This window comes from Psammomys obesus, unplaced genomic scaffold (genome assembly GCF_907164565.1).
Source record: "Psammomys obesus unplaced genomic scaffold, mPsaObe1.curated_primary_1811, whole genome shotgun sequence".
Lineage (NCBI taxonomy): Eukaryota > Metazoa > Chordata > Mammalia > Rodentia > Muridae > Psammomys > Psammomys obesus.
In genome coordinates, this window is record NW_026586173.1 from 3892769 (window position 1) to 3916078 (window position 23310).

The window sequence follows — 23310 nt, forward strand, 5'->3', positions numbered from 1 at the left end:
ATGGCATGCAGATGACCTCAGTGGGGAGAAGAAGGCAGTGGCGGTGAATCAGAGTGTGTTTATACCTTTGCTGTGACTGTAGTCATGTGTTAGCTTGAGAAAGACCCTGGGCCTTGATTACTCCTATCAGAGCTCTGTGGAGGCTCCCTGGGCTAGGTGTGAGAAATTCAAATGGATTCTTACTAATGATTTTCATAAGGGCTAAAGAGTTTAGGCCAAAAATAATTAAAGTGAACAATAGCACTGTCAACAACACTCCCAAATAATGAGAGAGCAATTATTGAATGAGTGAGCTCATTGTCCTCCTTGGCTCCAGGCGTTAAGCATCTCATGATAACTGGTGCTCACTTAGACCTTCACTTAATACTGCTGTTTTAATTTTGATCTAACTTTCATTTGTTTTTATTTAGTTGTCTGTTGTTTCACAACAGATGACTCCTAAGTCCCCCTCCCATTAAGTTATTATAAGCTTTCTGAGTAACTGTGGCTTCCACACTGTGAACATTCCTCAGTTCACTCCCTGTGATAGGCCCCATAATTAGGTTCTTAATAGACGGTTTGGTGGTGTTATTGATGATAATGATGAGTTTTAAGTGTATGCCTATTGCCTAATAGGACAGCCTCTTTGATGTCCTCTCTGTGTTATGTGGGCTCTGCCTGACCAGTTGTTCTCTTCTTGGAGATCCAAGCTAGGTATCTGTTCACTGTTACCAAAGCACTGAGTTCTGGAAACTTGTGGCTTTTTTTAAGGCCTAAATTGTTAAAAGAATTACAAGCCAAGGCATGAACAGGTTCTTTTATGTATATGATGTACTTAGATAAGAGACCAAATTGCTTTATATTTGTGTTGTGATGGATGACAAGATTTTATTCATTGTTTTTCTTGTGTTCCTGGGAATCAAACCGAGGACCTTATGCATATTAGGCAGCCACTTTACTGCTGAGCTATAACCCTAGTTTTTCTCTTTTTTTATGGCTGAATGATGTTCTATTATACACATGTTCCACTTTTTCTTTATCCATTTATCCATAAGTTAGCTGATGGGTATTTTTCATTTCCCAGCTATCATGAAGAACATTACAGTGACTACAACAGTACAAATGTTCCCTCCCATTTAGCTTTGGTATTTTGAGACAGAGTCTCTGTTTAGCTTTTGATGTCCCAAAGTCTCTGTGTAGATCAGGCTGGCTTTGAACTCACATATTTCTGTGTGTTTTTGCCATAAAATCCTCTCTGACAATCAGACTCCAGATCTATTTTTATTATATGTGGGTTATAAAATGTTGAGAATAGAATGGTGTTTGGCAGAGGCTGGGAGGTGGGGGAGGTAAGAATGATGTTTAGCAGAGGTTAGGGGGATATGAAAAGAAGTTGAGTAGTTGTAGCACTAAGATAGAAGTAAAAACTGCTATGCCATTTCACAAAAGGGCGACAATAGACAATGATAGGGTATATATATCTCAAAAAGCTAAAAGAGACAATTTTGAATATTTTTACCATAAGGAAATAAACATTTGAGGAGATAGGTTTATTCTGATTTGAATATTACACAATGTTTATATATTTATATATACAGGGGAAACAGAAAATGGTATACACATAAATATGTATGATTTTATGTGTCTTTTAAATTAATTTTAAAAGATTCTTCTTTTCTTAATGAGCTCTTCCTTCCCCTCAACTTTTTCTTTGTGTCTCTCCTCCAGAAGAAAAAAAAAAGTTAAAATTTTATGGTAAGTCTTCTCCTGAAGTCATGGATGACCCTAGATAATTTCAAAGTTAGTTGTAGCTTAGGTCTCAGAAATGGCAATATTTCCCTGCCTTTTTGTTGAGTCTGATGTGGGCTGGGCTTGGTTCCCTGTTTGTCTTTGCCTCTCACAGGGAAGACTGGGTGGATGGGCTGTTTACACATGAGCTCTGGAAATGCTGGGCTTTCACATGTAACCAGCAGATAGTTTCATGGCTAGGGCTGGAACTTAGGATATATCTGAATGGCCTTATTCAGTCTCTATATGCTGACCACCGAGACCCATCATTGAATGTTATAGTATTTTGGTATTTCTGAACCTGGGGCTTTTATTACCAACAGGTGATGTCCAGAGGGTGATTACCAAGAGATTAGGGTGTGGTTGGGGATGGAAGTGGGATGGTTAAGAAGGAGGAGGACCAGGACCCGGGGATGGAGAAGTTAACAAGGCACTGGCTCTTCCTACAGAAACTTTTTCAGCAGTTCTCAGAAGTGACTTAGCTTTGCATCTCTGGCCACTTCCCTTTGTCTTCAGTGACCCAATGATGTTCAAACCAAGAATTGCATAGTGCCTCAGGGATTCAGACTATTCAGAAATTGTGTGGTCTTTCAAAAAAAAAACACTCGAGGCTGGTATGTGGAAGCTTTTGAACTCTGACCAGATAGAAGTTCTAACCAGTGAGTGGGTGGGCTGACAGGTTGACAGTTTCTGTTTAATTACCACGTTGGCAATTCGAACCTTCACTAACTTCATTATAGGCATAAAAATGTAAGGGACTAACTGGTTCTTCCTCTCTTCAGGGATGGGCAGTATCTACCTGAATTTCCGTGTGATATAATTCAGCTGCTATTTGAGGTTTTTTTGTTTTGTTTTGTTTTGTTTTTTTTGCTGGAGACTTTTGGGATATCCTAGAAGTGCATCTATCCAGTGTCCTTTTTTAAAATTTTTATTTTATTTTTTATTTTGAGGGATGCTACAGCACTCCTGCCTCTGCCTATCCTTTGATGACTCATGAGCTATAAAACGTGGGCAAAGCTCAATGCAAGGGAAATCTGTTTCACCCCAACACCTTCTCAGCTCTGGACCCCAGGTCAGAGAAGGACAACCTTTGGAATAACTCCCCATTCCTGCTCTCAGATGTGCAATAAGAAAGAGAGGGTGGTGTGTGTGTGTGTGTGTGTGTGTGTGTGTGTGTGTGTGTGTGTGTGAGGCTCCGTCCTCAGAGGCCCAGTGAGCATGAATGGGACACCTGTGCACTTAGTCCCTAAATGACAGTGGTGGCTCAGTGCAGGGTGCACACCCTGCCGAGCCAGCCATGTAGGTATACGTAAACTCTCTCCCTTGGGGCTTAGTGAAGAGGGTTTTGTTGTTGTTTTGTTTTTTTCCTTCAAAAATCCTCCCCTCCCTTTTAACGCTGGATGAAATTGCAGAAATGAATAGTTTCTGGAGGCCTGTGGGTATATTTCAGTTTCAGGAGGAGTCTACACACTTTTCATTTCTGGTGGGAATTGGGTTCTCTGTTGCCAACAGCAAGAAGGGCGATGTTCCGGGGGAGGACTGGACTCACACTGGACTCACGCACAGGTTTCTGACAGAGATAGTAATGATTGATGTTTGTGCTGCTCTTTCCCTTTTGGCTTTTTCTTAATCAGATTTACCTCTTTGATGGTAACACAGGTACAATAGTGCCTTTGAAGTAAATTTACCAAATTACCATTTTAATAATGTTCCTTTTTATAACAGAATTTCAGAACCTTATTTTAACATTCACCTTACTAAGAAGACGGAAGGAATCCTATATATATTATACATATATATATATTATATATAGCATTTGAGGTTTCTTTTAGTAAGTCAGATTCACTATTTAAATTGGTAATGATCTAGCAAATGCCTCAAAAAGGCAAGTAAAAAAAACTAAAGCTAAAAGGCCTGTACTCTCCAAAGACTTGACTTTGCATTTAGGCTCTGGAGAACAATTTTTTTCCCCCAAATCCTGAAGCTTCCTCCAGAAGCCTGAGGAGGGTGTCAGATGCCCTGGACCTGAAGTTACAGATGGTTGTAACCACCAGGTGGGTTTTGGGAATCCAACCCACTGCTCTTAACCCAGTGCTCCTAACTGCTGAGTCATCTCTCCAGCCATGGCTGTTTTGTTAATCTTATCCCTTTTCTGTGGAAAAACAATTTTTGAGCCTACAACCCAAGTCAGTTTTTGGAAAACACAGCCCTCTCAGCGTTAGTCTTTCTGCTTGCCTTTCTGAGGTACTTGGTAGGTTGTTAGCAGTTTAAGAAGTAAATTTGACTTATTAAACCTGAAGTGCTATACATTCTAACACAGTCAGTGGGCAGACAGCTCATGGAAAATGAGAAAATACCTGAGATTTGGCTGCAAATCTGAGTTCATCACTCATGTGTGTGTGTTGGCTCAATTCTCTGGCTTTGGTAATGGGATCATTATTTCCGTGTTAGATGGATTTGAAAATGTCATATTATTTCAACCCAAGCGGTTCCCTGGGAAGCACAGCTATTTGTCCTCTTCTTACCCGAACTGGAACCTGAGTGTCATTGTCTTCCTGAACAGGGAAAAAAAAAAAACCTTTCCACATTGGGCCCCCTTTATCTTTTAGAAACCTGTAAACTTTGGTAGCTTTTCTGTATGTGAGAACACACACATATATTTGGGGGGATTCATATTTTTGTGTTTCTCTACACTGAAATGTATTATTGCCTATTGTGGAACCATTGCTACCTAGGAGAAATAAAATGCATCTTTTGACTATCTCTTTCTTTTGGGAATCGTGTACCGTGTTAGGAAAACCTTGAAGGCCTTGAGACAAATAGTGACCAATCTTAACAATGTCTGAGGGCACACCAAGTAACAGGAAGGAGAGCTCCTAGTGAGTTGTGTTCCAGAATTTTGTAAGCTCCATCCATTAATCAAAAAGGCTCTGTTCACAACTCTCCAGCCTTTGCTCTGCTCCTTCCTTGGTCATTTTTTAAAAAACATCTCCAGCTTACTTCTTATCCAGGCAAAGAGTGGAAAAGATTTTCTCTGTTCCTGCTTTCAAATTACAGACTGTAAAGGCTGGAAAGGTGGATCATCAGTTAAGAGTATTTGGTGATCAGTCGTGAGACCTGGAGTTCAGATCCCAGCACCCATGTAAAAAGCTAGGCTTTCCACAAACACCAGCTCTGATGCAACCAGCTTTTGGTCTGTGGCATGCTCGCCCTGCATGTACTCATGTACAAATATAAATCTTTAAAAATAAATCTTAAAAAAAAAATCTGGGATCTGTTCAAATTCCAGATGCATGCTCTAGTCATAGGGTTGTGGTTGTGAGGAGAAGGATGAAGTAAGTATGGTGGGATTCAATGTGCTTTCCTCCCCCCCACCTTTGTTCTGTGCCCATTGCCTTTAGATGAAGGGCGTTGCTTAAGAAATGTGAAGTTGGCTTGTTAAGGTTCCTTTCTTTTGGAGAGATTGCCCCTTTGAGAAACTGTAATTATCGACATTATTTTGTAGTCAACAAAGCAATGCCAGCATGGGTACTGTTGTGTTGTCAAACAACCAGAAGCTCACCCCTTCTTTCCACTCCTCTTCCTATATACATATTGACCTTAAGGAAATTTTTTTTGTTTCATTTTTTAATTTTTTTTTTAATTTAGGGCTGGAGAGATGGCTTAGAGGTTAAGAACACTCGCCATTCTACTAAAAGGTCCTGAGTTCAATTCCCAGCAACTACATGGTGGCTCATAATCGTCTATAGTAAGATCTGGTGTGCAGGCAGAAGGTTGTAAAAATAATAAATAAAATTTTAAAAATTTATGTATTCACTTTACAACCATATCATAGCCCCCTCACTCAACTCCTCCCAGTTCTACCCTCCTTCCCTTTTTCTCCCCTCCCCTTCCCCTAGTCCTCACAAAGGAAGAGCCCTCCTCCTCCCTTACCAATGGGCCACAGACTATCAAGTCTCTTCAGGACTGCCTGCATCCTCTTCCTCTTTGACCTGGCAAGTCCACCCTGCCAGAAGTGATCCAAGAATGGGCAACAGAGTCCATGTCAGAAATAGCCCCTGGTTCCCTTACCAGGGAGCCCACATGGAGACTGAGCCATGTATTGGCTACATCTGAGCAGGGAGCCTTGGTCCCCTTTGTGCATGGTCCTTGGTACATCAATCTCTGCAGGCCTGTCTGGGCCCAGATTTGTTGGCTCTGTTGTTCTTCTTGTGGAACTTCTGTTCCCTCTGGGTTCTTCTATCCCACTACTCTTCCATAAGAGTCCCTGCATTCTGCCCAATGTTTGGCTATGTGTCTCAGCATCTGCTTCCATCCCCTGCTAGGTGGAGTCTTTCAGAGGACATCTATGGTAGGCTCCAATCCTGTTCCCTCTCTTCAACTGCTTTCTGTGTCTATTCTGTTTGCCCTTTTGAGTGAAAATTAAGCATCCTCCCTAGGTTCCTCCTTGTTATTTAGCTTCTTTAGGTCTGTGGATTGTAGTATGGTTATTCTGTAGCAGAACTTTATACACTAGCTGGTAATATATATGTTTATTACCTATGACACTTTAGCCCACAAGCTTCTGATAAATAGGCTACATGAATCAGAATAAGGGGCTGCAGAACTCAGCCTTTGTCTTCAGAGGCCATCCAGCGAGATGAACAGGTATCTGTTCTCTCCTCTGGAGGTCTGAGCTCTGGTCTCTGAGTTCAGACATGGGCTGTCTGTATGGCTGTGTTCAATGCTTGCTGCCTCATTCATCAAAGACCGGCTTAGGAAACAATAACCTTGTGTTTTGTTTTCAGTATGTCATTAGGCATAAATCACAGAGTCACAAAGTGTTAATTGTGCAAGTCGAGAATTATGCAGATAGAGTCATTTGCCTCCAGTAGTTAATCAGGATCACCTATGGGGATATCAGATAAGTAAATAGCTTATCACTCCACTTCCTGTGAACCAAGTAGAGCTGGAGAAGTTTATCTGCACGTATTAATATTCATGTTCTTTGAATGGTTGTCTAACTCAGCTAATGTTTGTTTAGTTGGTATTTTTATGAGAAGCATAATATAAAAGCAGATAGAAATATAAAGCAAAGACTTCAAATCAGGTTGAGAAATATAGAAGGACTATTGTTTCTCGGCATGACATACTTACATGTGACAAACCCATCATATTTTGGTACCAAAAAAGCCCAAAATTATCCATCTCCTTATTTACAGATGAGGAAAACTGAGAGAAAGAGAAGCCTTACTGGGTTGGAAGGCAGCAACTAAATGGAGTTGTTGCAAGTGGGAATGAGTCTTAACATACACAATTTGGTTCAGGGTAGGGTAGGCCTAAAGCCATTTTGTGGAAAGGAGCAACTATCTTTGGTCTTGTTTGGATAGCATGCTCTGCACAAATTGCTGTTCATGGTGTTGTAACAACTTATTGTTCTTATGTTGGCGTGATGTGCACCTTCAAGAGTAGGCCTCAAACACGAGTAAGTATTGCTATGCGGCACACAGTTTTCCTGGTGGGGGTACCCTTGCTTGAGTAAGAGAGAAAGGAAGAGGAACAATTTCAGTCTCTGCACTAACATCCACGGACTCTGCAGAGATGGCTCCGTGGTTAAGAGTGCTTGTGGTTCTCACAGAGGACCCACGTTTACTTCCCAGCACACAGTGGACAGCTCACACCTTCCTGTAACTGCGGCCCCAGAGGATCCTACTGTTACATGGGGCTTCCCTGCTTCCTCACCTCGCACTTGAGGTGCTTCTGCCGCTTCTTTTCTCTCATGACCATTGTAGCTGGTTAATAAGACGCTTGAGAGGAAACCTACCCACAGAAATCATAGGACTGTGTGTATGACATAAAACTATCCAGATGGGAATGTCATAGTGCTAGTCATCCCAACCCTGGGCTCTGATCCCTGACTGTCTTTTGGGACCCTTATCAGACAAGGGGTTGTGTGAGAACATCCTGGCTTAGTGACTTGCCTTCATGTTCCAAAGTACTTCCCACTTGCCCTTGCTCTGTGGAACCAATTTCAACATGAGACAGTCTTCGGAATGTGCAGACACAGGCAGGTTTTCTTTTCTCTACTGCTGTGCATTTTTTTTTTTCCTTTGTAGTTTTTAATGGTGTTTGGCAAATTTTTATGCTTTTGTGTGAACATATCTTAAATTTTGACTTGTTCCTTTTTAGCTGTTTGCTGTTTGTGATGGCATCTCAGCCCAGTTGTACCTTTGGTTAGATCTGTTCTTGGAGGAGAATCTGCCCCCTCTTCCCGGGTTTGTTTGGCTCTTTCTGCTGCATACTCCCAATGTTGAGAGAACTGCAGTCTTCCTTCTAGTAACTGCACAGGTGCTCCCTCATGTACCCCAGAGTTTAACTAGAAGCCACTGAGCAGGAGGCATGGGAGAGGAGCTAGAGCACAAGAAAGCAAAGTTGTTATTTCCTAGTGAATACAAGCATCTTCGAAATAGGAAGCCAGTTGGGCTAAATGGGTGTTTGAAAAAAAAAATGAGACTATTTTGTGGAATAACTATTCATTTTGTTTTTTATACTTATTGTCCACTGTGGCCCTATCACATACTTGCAGAAAAGCATTATTGCCATTTAAAAAAGAGAAAATGTGAAGTTAGAATCCTGTGAACTAGGATTTGACCAAAGCTGCAGAACTCACCGACTGGGTCAGAATAACTTTCTCTGGCCTTCATCTCTTGGTTCTCATAAAAATCAATTCAGTGGGAGTCCAAGTTCTATGAAGATAGGATTTTTGATCCTGTCTTCTGATAAAGGAACTTTCAAGTCGATGAGAAGCAGCTGATTAAATAAACTAGCTTGTAATTTAAGGTTTGAATTAAGTAAGGGTGAATAAGGACGCAAACAAAAGGTGTGGGTACATCAAGGTAGGAGTGATTAATTCAGTCTTCGTAATAAACAACAGCTGCTCTGGGCAGCGTTCTGTCAGTGCTGGCTTGTGAGGGCTGGATGAGAGCAGGTGTGGCTGTACAGACTATGCGGTGGCTGGGAGGGATAGGAAAGGCCAGGCCATTTCCAGTGTGTTCTTGGAGGACAGAGCTGAGGACTGTTGACTCACATCAGATGGTGGGGCGGGACAGTCTGCTAGAAAGGTCCAGGAGTCCATCTTCTTGGCTATCTTGATTGATCTCAGCTTCCAGCATGGCCTGATATTTTGTGGCTATCTACAGATCTGGTACTATTGCAGGTCGAATGTGACAAGACCGAGCTTGTATGCATAACGAACCTGGAGGGTGGTGCAAGCAGCCTCGAGGGGGTTTCTCTGGATCTATGCTCACCTCCCATTCTTCCTTCATTTCCCTACATCTCCTTGACATCTCCTCACCACTCCACCTCTCACCTTTTGTTTTGAATCTTTATGAATACTCAGGTTTGTTTTTTGTTTTTTGTTTTTTTTGTTTTGTTTTGTTTTTGTTGTTGTTCATTTGCTAGCTTTATGTCCGAATAGATGATTATTCTAGAGTCTACATCATGGCCATTTTAAGTGGATTTTTAAATAAAATTCTTTCATGTTTCAAATTCATCTACACTTACCTCATTAAATGCCAACACTCCCTTTTAATGAGGGAGTTAACTGCTAAGACATTTTGTTGGCTTTGGGGTTGGCTTCTCACAAAAAAAAAAAAAAAAAAAAGCTTCTTTTTTTCTAAAGCCCCACAAAGCTGTGACTTGGGACACAACCTATTTCATTTATTGTGCTGTGCTGAAAACCCAATGTGTCGTAGAGTTAAAGGGCCCCCCCAGGGCCTCCTTGTGTTCTCTTTCTTCCTTATGTCCCTTCATTCAATGTTACAGCCACTGAATTTCAAGTTTGGTTCTTGATTACCCTTATTGTATCACTGCTTTCCTGCACTTCACAAAAACCAACTTTGGTTTTATCTGTTGTGCCTTGGGCTGTTCAGGATGGTCAATGAATTCTGTGTGTGTGTTTATGGTGTATGTGTGTGCTGTGAGGTGCATGTGCTGTTTGTGTGCTGTCTTCACGTGAGAGTGCATTGTGCTGTGTGGGAATGTCTGTGTGTGCTGTGTGAGAGTGTATATGTATGTGAAGCGTGTGGAAGGGTATATACGCATGTGAGTGTGTGTGTGAGTGTGAGAGCATGTGTGGTATGATGGGGATGAAATCCAGGGCTTCTTGCATGCTAAGCAGGCATTTTGCCATTGAGCTACATCTCTAGCTCTGCTGTATTTTTTTCTTTACAGATTTGTAAAATCAACTGTTTCTGGACTCCTGGTGGTTTTAGGAGAATTTCTAAATTCTAACACAGATATCAGTGCTTTCTGGTTATAGTCAGAGTATGGCTAAGGGCCTTTGAAGACGTGGCAAAGAGAAACTGGCTGACTCTGGGTTGCTGATTTTTGCATTGCATATGAATGCACAGAGGGGGAGGGGATATGCCTGTGATTTGTAAGTCGGCTTGCTTTTTCTTTTATTATTTTTAAATACTGAGGTTTAACCCAGGACCTCAGGTGTACTAAGCAAGTGCTCTATCACAGAGCTATCACCCTACCTGTCTGAGAAAGTTTGTTTTTTCAGACTAGTCAGGCCTTGAACCTGCAATCTTCCTGTCTCAGTCTCCTGGGATTACAGGTCTGTAACACCAAGCCAAATTTAAGCTTGTTCTCTCAATAAGGAAACCAATCCTACCCCCTGTAATGCGGCCCAGTCACAAGTGACTAAGTTAAGGGACGATGCAAAGGGGACAAAGAGCAACCCGGTACCCAGTGGGTGCCTCCCATATTTTAATTCATTTAATTCTCACAGTCACACAAGGGGAGAGCTATTATTTGTCTGACTTTAGAGATGATGACATTATAACAAAGGAATATTTGATGTCTATCTGTTCAAGCCCTCTCCCCCCACTCCCTCCACATCCAAATTTCCCAGCTAAATGAGAGCCTATTGGAATTATTAGTTGTGAGTGATTGTATAATCACCCCCACCCAGGGAACTCAACTCTTGCTACCCGGTTGTTCCACCAAGGCTGACCGAACGCATCTCTCTCCTTGTCTTTGTGTGCACTGCTTGGGTTGCTCTGAAGCATTCTACACATATAGAGGTCACACATTCCTGGAACATAAACGAGTCAATTAGCAGCTTAGCGATTCTTATTCATTCTGACCTTTGGCCCTTGCTTGTGTCAGCCAGAAATGTGGGTGTGGAGAGGCAGTTTGGGAACTGGCATTTTGAAGAAATGGCAGAGAAGCGCATGGGAGATTTGTAGAAGCAGGTACTATTGTCTGAGGTTTCTGCCCTGTAGCTCAAGTACAGCCATGACTGAAGGTGAGACGTGATAGATATTGGCAACTCTGGGTGGTGTCCATGCCTGTCCCTGGCATGCTCACAACTGTGAGCTCATGTGCACGTTGGAATCTGGGAGTATTGTCATCTGTCAGTAATCAAGGGCATTGGTTCTAGGGCACCCTGCCCCTGTGGATATGCAAACACGTGGATGGGCAGATTCCATGTATGAAATGGCATACTTTCTCCTAGATAATTTAAGCCTTATCAAGATAATTTTAGTACCCTACCCAATGAAAGCACTTCGGAAATGGTGGTTACACTTAGTTGTTTATAGAACAACAACAACAAAAATCCCTATACTTGCTCAATACAGACTCAATTTTTTAAAAATATATTTTCCAAGATAGCTGGTCTTGAGGTTATGAGAACAGGAGAGCAGGAGAGCTGTCCCTGCCCCTTACTGGCTGTGGCATTGAGTGAGCTGGGGCAGTGCTAGGGAGCTCCTCCTGATACTCTGGGTGTTAGAGAGCTGGTGGGCTGACCAGCTCAGCTACCACCCAGGCCTGGATCTATCCTATTTAAGAACTGCTGGAGCTCATGAAGGGGCTGGTCCTGTAGAATCAAAGCTGCAGCATTTCCATGACACAAGGCAACAACAGGATATCCGAGAAGAGTCCTGGTGAGGATCCAGTGTTGATAGTGGAGCGGAATCCATAGGCCTCTAACCAGGCCAATGACTCATTACAGTGAACATTTGCAATTAAAGCTGTTTGGGCAAAAGGCTATACTGTGTGACACACAGTAGCTCCCACTGTGAGATTTTTGTTTCTTTCTTCCTTTTTTTTTTATGCTTAAATTTTGAGGTTTTTTTTTTTTTTTTTTGGAGGGAGGAGGTTATAAGGGTGGATTGGGGTGAATTCACAAAGAAAAGTTAATAGAAATATTTTCAACCCAAGATTGGGTTAGGTAAACTCACGGGTGCAGAATCGTGAATCTAGAGTTATGACTACTCTGCTTAGTCCATCTCCTCACATTCTCGGGATGTTCGGAGGCATCAGTCAACTACTCAAGTTTTAAAATGCAAAGGCAGATTCTCAGGGAGGCCAAGCATTTGGCAAGGGAAGTATTTCTAGATACAGAGTACACACAGTAACGTGCTGTTCATCCTATGGGAAAACACTGTTTAAGTTGAAGAAAAACAACCATTAGAAAATGCATCCAGTGCGGTCACGTGCACACTCCTTTTATCAACTAAAAACGTGTTTGTTTAAATAGCGTGTCTGGTTTATTACAGCCATCACTCCCTCTCAGGCAGGTAGATGGCTGCGTCTCACAAGTGATTGATCTGGCCTAGCCCAGCAGTTGTCTTCGGCCACCATTCTTAGTGACAGTTTCTAAGAATCATCCATTAACTCATAAATTCCAACCCCCTTTTTAAGCAAAATGCAGGCATATGACTAAACAGTTTCAGCACTTTGATAGGAATATGAAATAGGAATATGAAAACGAAAGCAGAGCCATTTTGATGAAAACCAGGGCATACAAGAAAAGAAAAAAGCAGCTGACTCGAGCATGTTTTGTCTCCCTTTTCCGTGCGTATGAATTTGCTCTCCAGGAGACTCGGGATTTTGTTGCATACATCTTACCCACCAGCTTTTAGCCGAGCCATGTTAGTTCCCTCCAAACCTTAAAGAATACCTCCAGTGCCCAGAATCCCAAGTCTCACTGCAACCATATTGGTGGTCCTTCATTTGTGTGTGCCCCCGAGTTAGGAGTGCTCTCGGGTGTAATTGTTGTCGCTGGATTTGCACTAGAATATTCAGTTAGGATTTTTGATACTATAAACTGTGGTGGTTCTGATGAGCCTTAAAATACTATGCCCACCAGAAGGTTGGAGAGAGGGATGAAGAGAGAGAGTGAAAGAGGGATGGAAAAAGGCAGACAGATGGACACACAGACAGACAGACAGACACACACACACACAGGGCACATTTGAAAGGTTTTCATTGATTGGGTTTAGTCTGTAATAAGCAGATTGCACAAATCTCTGAAACAGTCTTCATTAGTGGGTAAGATCATAAAAAAAAAAAAGCTCCTGTTTTCTAGGTTAATCTTTGAGGTTAGCACAATTTTACTAAGGTATTATTGGTATTTGCCTTTTCATTTGTGTGTTGGGGTATAGGGGTGTTGTTTCTTAAAACAGACTATCAAGTTGATTGTAAGCTGTCTAACTACGGTTGGATTCAGGGCACAAAACAGTCCCAGGACTCCTCAGTTCCCTTGTGCTGTGCTCTCTCTGCAGCCAGCTTTATCTTGTTCCCACTTCTGGCAGTGTCTTCTCCACCCACAGTCATGCCATGTCATGGAAGTAGAAACACACAACATTTAGTGCTTACTTAGAACGATGCATTTGGGGCTTTCCCATGCCAGAAGAAGAGCATGAGAAGTGTTCTCCTTTTATTTCTGAGTAGTATAGAGGGCTCATTGTGAACACTGAGGGGCACTTGGATTGTTTCCAGGGTTTAGCGATTACTAAGATGCTGTTGTAAGCGCTGGCTTGCAGGTTTTGTGTGCTCTCCTCACTTGGGTCAGCACCTAGGCACTTGCGTGGGTCATCTGCTGTCTGAATATTAAAAAGAAACTGCCAGCCTTACTTCCAAAGAAGACAGGCCATTCAGCAGCGCATGAGAATTCCAGTTGCTCCTCAACCTTGTCAGTATTTGATACTGTCTTCTTATAAAACATAGGCATTTCTGGCCCTGTATGGCAGAATCTCAAGTTTTATTTTGCATTTTCACAGTGACTAATAGATTATCTTAATCACATTTGATGATGTGTTTTTATATAAATTTTCAAATCTTTGTCTTTAAAAATAAATTTAAAATATACATATATAACAAGTTGTCACTGTATAGCCCAGGCTGGCCTCTAATTTGCAATCCTCTTGTCCCCGCCTTCCCAGTGCTGAAATTACAGATGCATACTGCCACACTTTGCCTACTTTTGCTCATTTTTGTAATTTTTAATTGAAATCTTTAGTACACTCTGTATACAAGTTACCAAATGTTATACATGAACCCTTCCCCCCCCAATCTGTACCATACCTTTTCCTTAGTATTATCTTTTGCAGGCCAAAAGTTAGCATGCAAAGTGATGTGTCATTGTGGAACGTTGATAAATGTATGTCACCTCACTTCCTCGCCATCTCACTTCTTTATTGTCCTAGCCATCTGCCTTGCCTCCTCTTCCCCGTTCTCCTTGCCTTCCCTCTTTCTGATAGTCTTTCTAATCCCCATGTAGTCTTTACTTCTGTGTCAATGGATTCCATTACCCACCTCCCCAATCCCTTAAAATCTCTTCTGCCATTTTCTACTTTTCCTCTCTTTCTCCTTCCCTTTCTTCCTTTTCTTTTTCCCTCCTGGAACACACACAGTCTCATACACACAGTCACACATTCACAGGCACATGCACACAAATATAAATTTAAATCTAGATTCCTCATATAAAAAAATTCTTAATTTTGATGAAGATCATCTTCTTTTCCACTTTAAAAATGCACTGTATTTTTTTGTGCCACTACTAAGAATTCTCAGCCTAAACAAAGCCATGAGATTTTCTCTGTGTTTTTATATTGGGATCTAGGATCTATTTTGAGTAAACTTTTAAGTAATTTAGGAAGCATAGTTTTTTTTTATCTTTAAATTAAGACTATCCACTTTTCTCTCTTACTTGTAGAAAATCCTCTTATATAACCTCATTTAATGAAATTTATTCTAAAGGAAAGAACATATTTTAACCTAGAATGTGAACTCAGACATCTTCCAGCACAAAGACCCTTGATGTGATGAAGAGCGTGCCTTTGCCTAAGAGGACACTCGCAGCTTGCTTTCCTATGTCCCAAAACTGAACATAGTTTATACCTCAGTTTCCTTTGCCCAGCGCTTTAGAAGCTCAGGAAAGACTGAAAAAAACAAAACAAAACAAAACAATTAAAACTTCAGTATGAGAATGGAACTTAAGGCTCATTTAACCCAATTCTTCCTTTTTAAATTTACAAAAAATAACACAAGCATGTGACAGAGCATACACGCCTCGGAAGTGTTATCTTGGGTATTGGAGCACCAGGGGATGCTGGCGTCTATTTCTCTGTCCTTTCCTTGCTGTCTGGGGCTGGCATCTCTCCCTCCATATGACCTCACATCTTGGTATGCCCCAGGCTCAGTCCTCAGATCTCTCGTTTCTTTCTTCCACTAACTCCCTGGGTGATCTCATTCGGCTCAAAATGCCGGTTATACTCTATGAGTCAAAGCTCCTCCAGCCTTCTGCTTCCCTGAACTCCAGACTCATTGACCTGGCTGCCTCCTCAACACATCGGAGATGTCTAACATGCTCATGCACCACAGCCGTCTTGTTCTTTCCCCACATACCCTTGCTTTGGGACTGTCTATCAGACCCTCTCAACCCTCTCAGTGAACTTTACCCAGAATCTGGCAGCACCGTAGCCACAAATGTTGCCTGTAAGGCCTGGGATTTGGCCTCTACTCCTCACTGGTTTTGTAGCTTCCCCTCCTTCTCCTAAGCCCTGGTCTCCACAGTAGCCATAAAGATCATTAAGGCTAGGCCAGATCTTGCCCCTGTCCAGCAGAATCTCGCGGATGGCTTTTCATCATTCTGAATCACATTTCTGTATAACTGGACCCTAGCAAGTCCCTCTGAACTTTTCTGCCATTCTCACCTCTGCCCATTTACTGGTCTTTGAGTCCAAGTTTGCTCTGAATGGGTTCGAGTATGCTGGTTCTGTGCTTTGGTGCTTAATGTTGTGTCTTCTCAAGACCTTAGCACACTGAGGTGTGCTAATCCTCTGAAAGGCCACCTTTCCTCAGAGGCCTTCCCCGATTCCTCTCCCAAGTACCTGCCCTCCCCCAACCTGCTCTGTTTTCTCAATGTGCTGTAGCTTTCTTTGTAGAGCTCACCACTACCTACCTGTCATCAGATTACTTGCTTTCTGCTTGCCATCAAGGTGGAACTTTGCTTGGTACATAGCTCTAACCCCAGCTTCCAGAGCAAGTGGCCCATAGTCCATGCTCAGAGATCAGCACCAGTACATTCCTTTCTATTTGGTTTTACTTCCACCTTTTCCCCAGCAGTTGTTACTGTTATGAGGTAAATAACCTTTTGGATTTCTGCCAAAAAAAAAAAAAAAAAAAAAAAAAAGCATTTGTGAAAGTGGCTCCACAGCTTTTCTGGTGACACAAGCTTTACACTGTATTTTTCTCACTTTTAACAGTGCCTACTTGGATGATTAGTTTATCCATTCATCTATGTAGAGTAGACAGCTTAGGCCACAGGTACAACCCAGTTCGTTGCCTTGTTAACAGGTTGTGCCCCCTCTCCACTGCTGTAAACAAAACTGCAGTGCATATGGCGGCACAAATCTCTGAACACTCAGACGAAAGAACTCATCCTGGATGTTCTGTCAGTGACTTGGTAGATGCTGGCCATGGGCATGTAAGATGCTTTTTCTTCTATTATATTTCCAGCAACAGTATGTTGCTATTACCTCACGTCTATGCCAACACAACATATTGTGATCACTTGTAGCAAATAATAATAATAATGATAATAATAATAATAATAATAAATAATAAAAATAAAGTTCAACTCCTTTACAAATGAGAACAGTAATAAAAACCTAGGCTTGCAAATTGATATTTTCCATTTCCTAGCTGGTAAGCTCTTGAATTCCTAGATCAGAAATAAGTTTCATAAAGAAAGAAGTAAAGTGTGAGAGAAAGTATAGACAGTGATTTGAGATGAGAAGCATTTGTCTTGGTAGAAGCTTCCAGAGACTTTCTTATGGAGTAGAGTCATCTCTTGATGTGTGCTGAGAGATCAAAAGCCCACACCCAGCATCTTGGTTTTCTTGCTATAAAATACTATTTCTAGATATATATTTTTTCTTAAACTCACTTTTATTATTTTTATGTGTTCATGGGTATGTGTGCAAGTAGGTACAGTGTACTTGGAGGCCAGAGGCCTATGATCCCCTGGAACTGGAGTTACGAGCCGAGGTGTTCTGCCTAACACAGGTGCTGGGAACCGAACTCAAGGCCCCCTGGAAGAGCAGAGGTGCTCTTAACCACTGGGCCATGGCTCCAGCCCTGATTTTTATTTTTTTCTTAAAATGAACCCACAACACAAAACCTCAAGTGTAAGAGTTGGCTTTAGGGTTCATGGAAGTTGTTGCACTGGGTGATTTATTGTTACTTAACAACTTTGTGGTTTCTGCTGGGCCTCACTGGTGCATACTTGGAGAGCAAGAACAGTTATCTGTTTTAATAACTAGGCCCGGCGTCCAGAACACAAGCACAGGAATGCACACAAGGAGCCATGCCAAGCCCAGGGAGAGCCTGTTCACCAGCAGCACCTGGGGGCTTCTATGATGTAGTTGGTTTCAGCCCAGGACGAGGTGTGAATGTCGGTTGGTTCTTGCTTGCTCTGCCTCTGTCCCTGCTGGCAGGGCTGTGATGAGGTTCAAAGGCGAGCCCCCAGTCTTCTCTGTTTATATGAGCTGTTGAATGTGGGATGAGAGGTGCTTTGGTGTAGCCTCAGTATATCAGAATTTGAAGAGTTCTGGGCAGTTAGCTGCTCTCATTATAGAGATGATAAACCTGAGTTCAGAGAGACAAAGAGAGTCATAGGTGATAGCCCAGACACTTTAAACCTCGTCTCTTAAACAGTAAAAGGAAAGTGTACCCTTTCATATGCACTTATAGACTGAGATCATTAGCTGCAAAAAAAAGGTGCTTTGGCTTTGAAATTCCTAAGAAGCAATGTAAAGACAGTCTGTACATCCCTGAACCCATGCACCCACCACCTACCGTGGCAAACATTGTTAATCAACCTCAGAAAGCTCCAACCAAGCCTGGGAACCCTCTTTAAACAGAGCTGCTGGTCACTAACCAACTAGCCATAATTGAGCCAAGTGTTCATGTGAATTAAATACCTGTTTATTCCCCCCTTGTAAATGTGTGACTCATGAGTCAGTGCTAAGAGCCCTGGACTTTAAGCCAGAAGAATGTGGTTTGAACCCCCCCCCCAGTTTGCTTTTCCTGGCTGTGTTGTCTTAGGCAAGTCATTTAACTTTTCTAGAACTAGTTTGCCCCTGAAATGAAGGAGGTGAGTGGGATGGTCATTAAGCAGCCTCATGCCCTGAACGACTTTCTGATTCAAGGCACAGAGATTTTTGAGTCTATGACTTTATAGTCATAAGCAGGTTTTTGATGAAGACCATAGGAGTTTTGGGTTTTTTTTTTTTTTTTTAGGAAATTTGCATATCTGCTGTTGGAATTCAGATGTACCTGTTTCTAGCCTTCCTTGGCTACTGATTTGTACTTATGTGGATCCACAGGTCTATATCACTGAAACCAGAATTTAGGCATTCACGGGGCAAAGTTGAATGACTTCATGAGAGGACTTAAAAGAACCCATTCTTGACTAAGTGGGACACAAATGACCTCACACACCAGGCTGAGCAAGGCTCCATATAGCCAGCCCGCCCTGCAGTTCAGTGTCTTGAGTTACTTTTTGATTTTGCTCACTCCACTTGTACCTGCTGATGAGCAAGAGGCCCTGCATTCATGCAGGTCTTAGCAAGGGGTTCTCTTTGGACTCCTCGACCCTGGCCTCTGTTGTGCCTTGTGATGACTTGACTTTTGTTTGCTCTCCAGGCTCTCCTTCCCTACGGGCGTATCCTCTCCTGTCTGTGATCACCCGACAGCCCACAGTCATCTCCCACCTGGTTCCCACTGGCCCCGGAATCACCCCAGTGTTATCTCGCCATCCAGTCACCGAGGCTGCTGCTGCTGCTGCTGCTGCTGCTGCTGAGACCCCTGGTGGTGAGGCATTAGCCAGCAGTGAATCTGAGACAGAACAGCCCACACCCCGGCAGAAGAAACCACGCAGGAGTCGCACCATTTTCACAGAGCTGCAGCTCATGGGTCTGGAGAAGAAATTTCAGAAGCAGAAGTATTTGTCTACCCCAGACAGGTGAGGGCCTACAGAAGGCACTCTCAGTAGGCCCTAGGTCCTACCTGGAGAAGCGTTTTGCTCTCTGTCGGTTGTAAATTCACAAAAGGCACTTTTAGTGCTGGCCTACACTCTGGCCCAGATTCTATTCCTTTGCTCAAGTCCTGTGTTAGAAGACGCAGCCCTCCTCCCCTACTATCTGACCTGACAGTAGCTTATCAAGGCTCACCAGTTAGGGGAGGTGATGGGGAGAAGAGGAAGTGAGGGTGGGACCTGGAGAAGATGTTGGAGGGGCTACAATAGGTATACAAAGTGAATAAATTGTAAAAAAAAAAAAAAATTAAAATAAAATAAAAAGTAAAAAGAGGCAGCCCACCTGAATCTGTGATATCAGCCCACAGTGCCTGAAGATGTGCTATCCTGTCTATCCTATGATTTTAATAAACCCCTTCAGAATAACAAGCAAAGAAAAGTTGGGCAAATAGTTGCCCAGCCTCTCTGTCAGGCAGCTGGCTTGGTTTTTAAAGTCCCTTGACATTTAGCATCATATGCAGTGTGTCCAGACCTGGGCCTGGGAGCCGTGATTTCAGCCCTCCCTTCCCCTCTTGAATGTCTAGAGTTTGCTGGCCTGGCTTTGTCTGGAAAGGTCTGGATTGATACAGGTGAGGAGGTTTCTGAGACCTTAATGCATCATATCAGGATTGAAGCAGAGTCACTGGCAGAGATTGCTGAAAAGCTTAAGGAAACTCTCCTTTTTAAACACATTGCAGTTAATGTTGGGGATGATGGAACCCTTGCTTTCTATAGGGGCCTAACGCCTCACCCTCTGTCTTTAATTTAGTATCTTAATTATAAAACATGCTGAGGTATGTCTTGCCTTGCTTCCTTATTTCACCCTCAGGGTACTGGGAGACTTCTCCAGATATTTTAATTTTTTTTCCTAACTGCTTTGTCCATATTAGGTTGACCCCAGTCCTATGAAAAAGAATAGGAACTAAATGCAAATGAATGCCTGAAGCTATTTAGGGGTTGTTTAGAAAACAAAATGGAAATGAAAGAGGAACCTTCAAATCAGGGAGAATTTGTCTATTGGTTCCACAAGCCAGTTTCTTGCTAAAGGTCTCTTTGGTGCTGGCAAAGTGGGGAGGCAGGGGTCTAGAAATCAGTAAACAGAGCCCTTCTTTGAAGGACATCATGGGGAAAGAATGACTACAGTTGCTCTAGTATAGAGAGGCAGTACTGGACTCATATGTTGCCATAGAAACCCAAAGATATTTCTGAGTGTGGCAGGGAAAACTAAGAAGTTCCAGAAGAGACAGAGCATTCTACATAGTGGGGATATCCCGAAAATGCATAAACTCTTGTCTCGCTGGGAATGTTGAAGGAACTATAAGTATGGGTGTAGAGGAGGGTAGGAAGGACCTCATATGCCTGGCTGAGGAACAGAGTCTTACTGTTGAGGTTGTCACTGGCCCATAAGGGCCAGATTTACATTTTAGAATCACAGCTTTGGTAGCATCACAACTGATGGATTGTAGGTAAGTGATGGGACAGAGAAAGAAGCCAATTATGAAAGAATCTTGTGATGGCTGCAAGGAATAGAGAGGAGAAAGGAGAAGGGAAAATGTTTGAAAATGGAACGGGAAGAACTGACTTTGGATGAGGGAGAAGGGTGAGAGTTGAGTGTCCTATGGTTTCCGAATGAGGCAGCCCACTAGGATACAAGGGTGTTATTCATGGAAGCCAAAAGGCTGGGGACAGGCTGGGATTGATGGGGAAGAGTGAGCTTTGTTTTAAACACTCACACTGAGGGTCATTTTTAGGAAGACATGTCTGTGAATTAATACATGCGATCTCAGGTAGCAGGTAACTGAGCTTCATGGGCTTGTGTAACCAGGCAGAACACCCATCCTTGTTAGCTGTATGGTTGTGTTTCTAAGAGGCTTCTAAGAGGCTTCTCAGAAAGTATGGGTAAAAGTTAGGTTTATTATCAGACGCTAGAAAATGTAACAGAAAAGAAAGAGAGAAATGTTAGTTCCTAATCAATCTGTTGGGGCTTCCTGATACTTGCCTGGGCTTCTCTCAGTGGACCCACACAGACTTGATTCACTTGCCTAAGGAGGAGGACTCCATCTGGCTGGCACTGAGCTGCTGCCTCAACCTGCCCGCCCTCTCCTGTGTTCCCTACCTTCCTACGTGACCAGAGCCATGAGCACTCCCTCCTCCCACAACCCCTGCCCTCCTCCTCCGTGTTTGTTTCTCCAGTTTCCTAGGTGATTCCATTTGAGTGAATATGCAGGGAAGTGAGAATTTGTAACGGTGGCAGGTAATGAGAGAAAGCTGATGACAGTGAGATGTTTCTGCAGCCAGTGTGAGTCAAGGATGCATTTTTCCCAAGTGAGCGAACAGCATTTGCTAATGCGGTGGCAGAACTGTGAACCTTCCACTGCCTAATGCACCTGACAGCAAAGGTGAACCAGGCTCAGGAAAACCCTGCAAGAGCCTGAAAGGACCCTTACCATCACCGGAGCCCAGAATCACCCGAGGACCAGAATTGGGGGATTGCCTGGATTGCTTGTTCAGAATGAATGACTGCTTACGGCATAGTACTTTCGTTAAAGGGAAGAGCTAAGTGCTGTTGGCATTGGGAGTTATTGCTTTGGTCAGTTAATCACTTTCAATAAAATACTCAGCTGCCAAGTAGCCTCTCTACAGCGACAACCAGGTATATATATGAATGTAGCTTTAAGACAGACTCAACAGTCCTTTGAAGAGGGATTTTATTTTTAAAATTATTACTAGAAGCTTAATTAATGTACCCTGATCAGAGCAGGAGTCTTGGGCAGCTATGCCAGTGAGCACCAAGAGTTGGCTGATGCCAGGGTCAGAGCCCAGTGTTTGTGCCAATGCTAGATCTCCTCAGGTAGAGAAAGCTGCAGCCGAGGCATTGCACCTGGACTGCCTGTGGCTTAAGTTTGAGCCTGTGCAGGCTTGCAAGAAATAGTGGGTCCTAGATCTGCAAAGTGGCAATTCTCAGAAACCTGGCAGCCTTCAAGCGGTGGCAGGCGGTTACTGCTCAAGCTGATGTACAAGCTCGAAGTGCCTCATTGAGAGGGTTGGCGCTCAGGGGAGGTTGCAGTCAGCCAGCTCAGGTTTTCTCAGATCTCATGTCCCTCCAGATGGTACCAGGTAGCCACATAGTCCCTAGCTACTGCCTTGAGAACTAAGGATGAAACCTGACTACCTGCCCCTTCATACTCCATGTTCCATTTGGAGGGTGGCTGCTCCCACAGGCTGTGGCATCTGTTTTCCTTCAACAGTTCTGCTTTGTGGAGAAGTGTTCTGAGGTGGGCCCTCACACAGAAGGTACCATACAAGTCAGACATGGGTGGATTTCATTCTTGTTCCAGGATCCAGGAGTCAGCAAAAATGGAGCCAGAAGAGTGTTTATTTCAGGCTTTTTTTTTTTTTTGGGGGGGGGAGGCACATGGTCTGTCCCAGCTACTCATATCTGCTGATGTAGCACAGAGGTAGCCATGAGCAATATGAAGGCAAATGGACTTGTCTGTGTTCCAAAAAACTTTATTTAAAAGAAAATGAACTGTCAGGAAGAGCTTGGCCATGTTATTGTGAAATTCTAATCTCTCTCTAAGCTTTAAATCTTTTATCTGTAAAATGGGAATAATTATACCAACTTCAGCATGATGAAAAGATAGCACTGGGCAGGGGCTTAGCATGTATGTGTCTGGGATGCTGACATGCTCAGGAAATGGCGGCTGTGTTGTTAGGCTTACCTCCCATGGTACACTCTATGGCAATGGCTTTGACTTCAGGGCTTTTCAGAAGGCCGCGGAGAAAAGTAGAGACACGATGAGCATAGAAAGCAGGAGGGACTATGGATTTAATGCTTCACTGGACTCTTTAAGGTTTTACATTCCGATCATTGTGATAATTTAGGGCAGCTACAGTAAATTCCTGGGGCTGAAGAGGTGGCTTAGTGGATGAGTCACTTGCTTCTCTAGTATGAGGACTGAAGTTCAGGTCCCCAGAACCTTCATGGAAATTGGACAGGTGGGGTTGCAGCCTGTAATCCCAGCACTTAGTAGGCAGAAACAGGATACCCATGGGTCCGTCAAGATATCCTGTCTCAATAAATAAAGTGGGCTGTAATGGGAGAGGACACCGGACATCAACTTTGGGTTCCCACACACATCACACACACACACACACACACACACACACACACACACACACACACACAC

General features: G+C 43.0%; 1 protein-coding gene across 1 annotated transcript in view; it reads left to right on the top strand.

Annotated features, from left to right (window-relative positions):
* Positions 1-23310, top strand: part of Barx2 (BARX homeobox 2) — a 67631-nt gene that overhangs the window by 33998 nt on the left and 10323 nt on the right. Inside the window, exon 2 of the mRNA XM_055601422.1 lies at positions 18751-19069. Coding sequence (XP_055457397.1) covers positions 18751-19069 — 319 coding nt within the window. The remainder of the gene's footprint in view (positions 1-18750; positions 19070-23310) is intronic.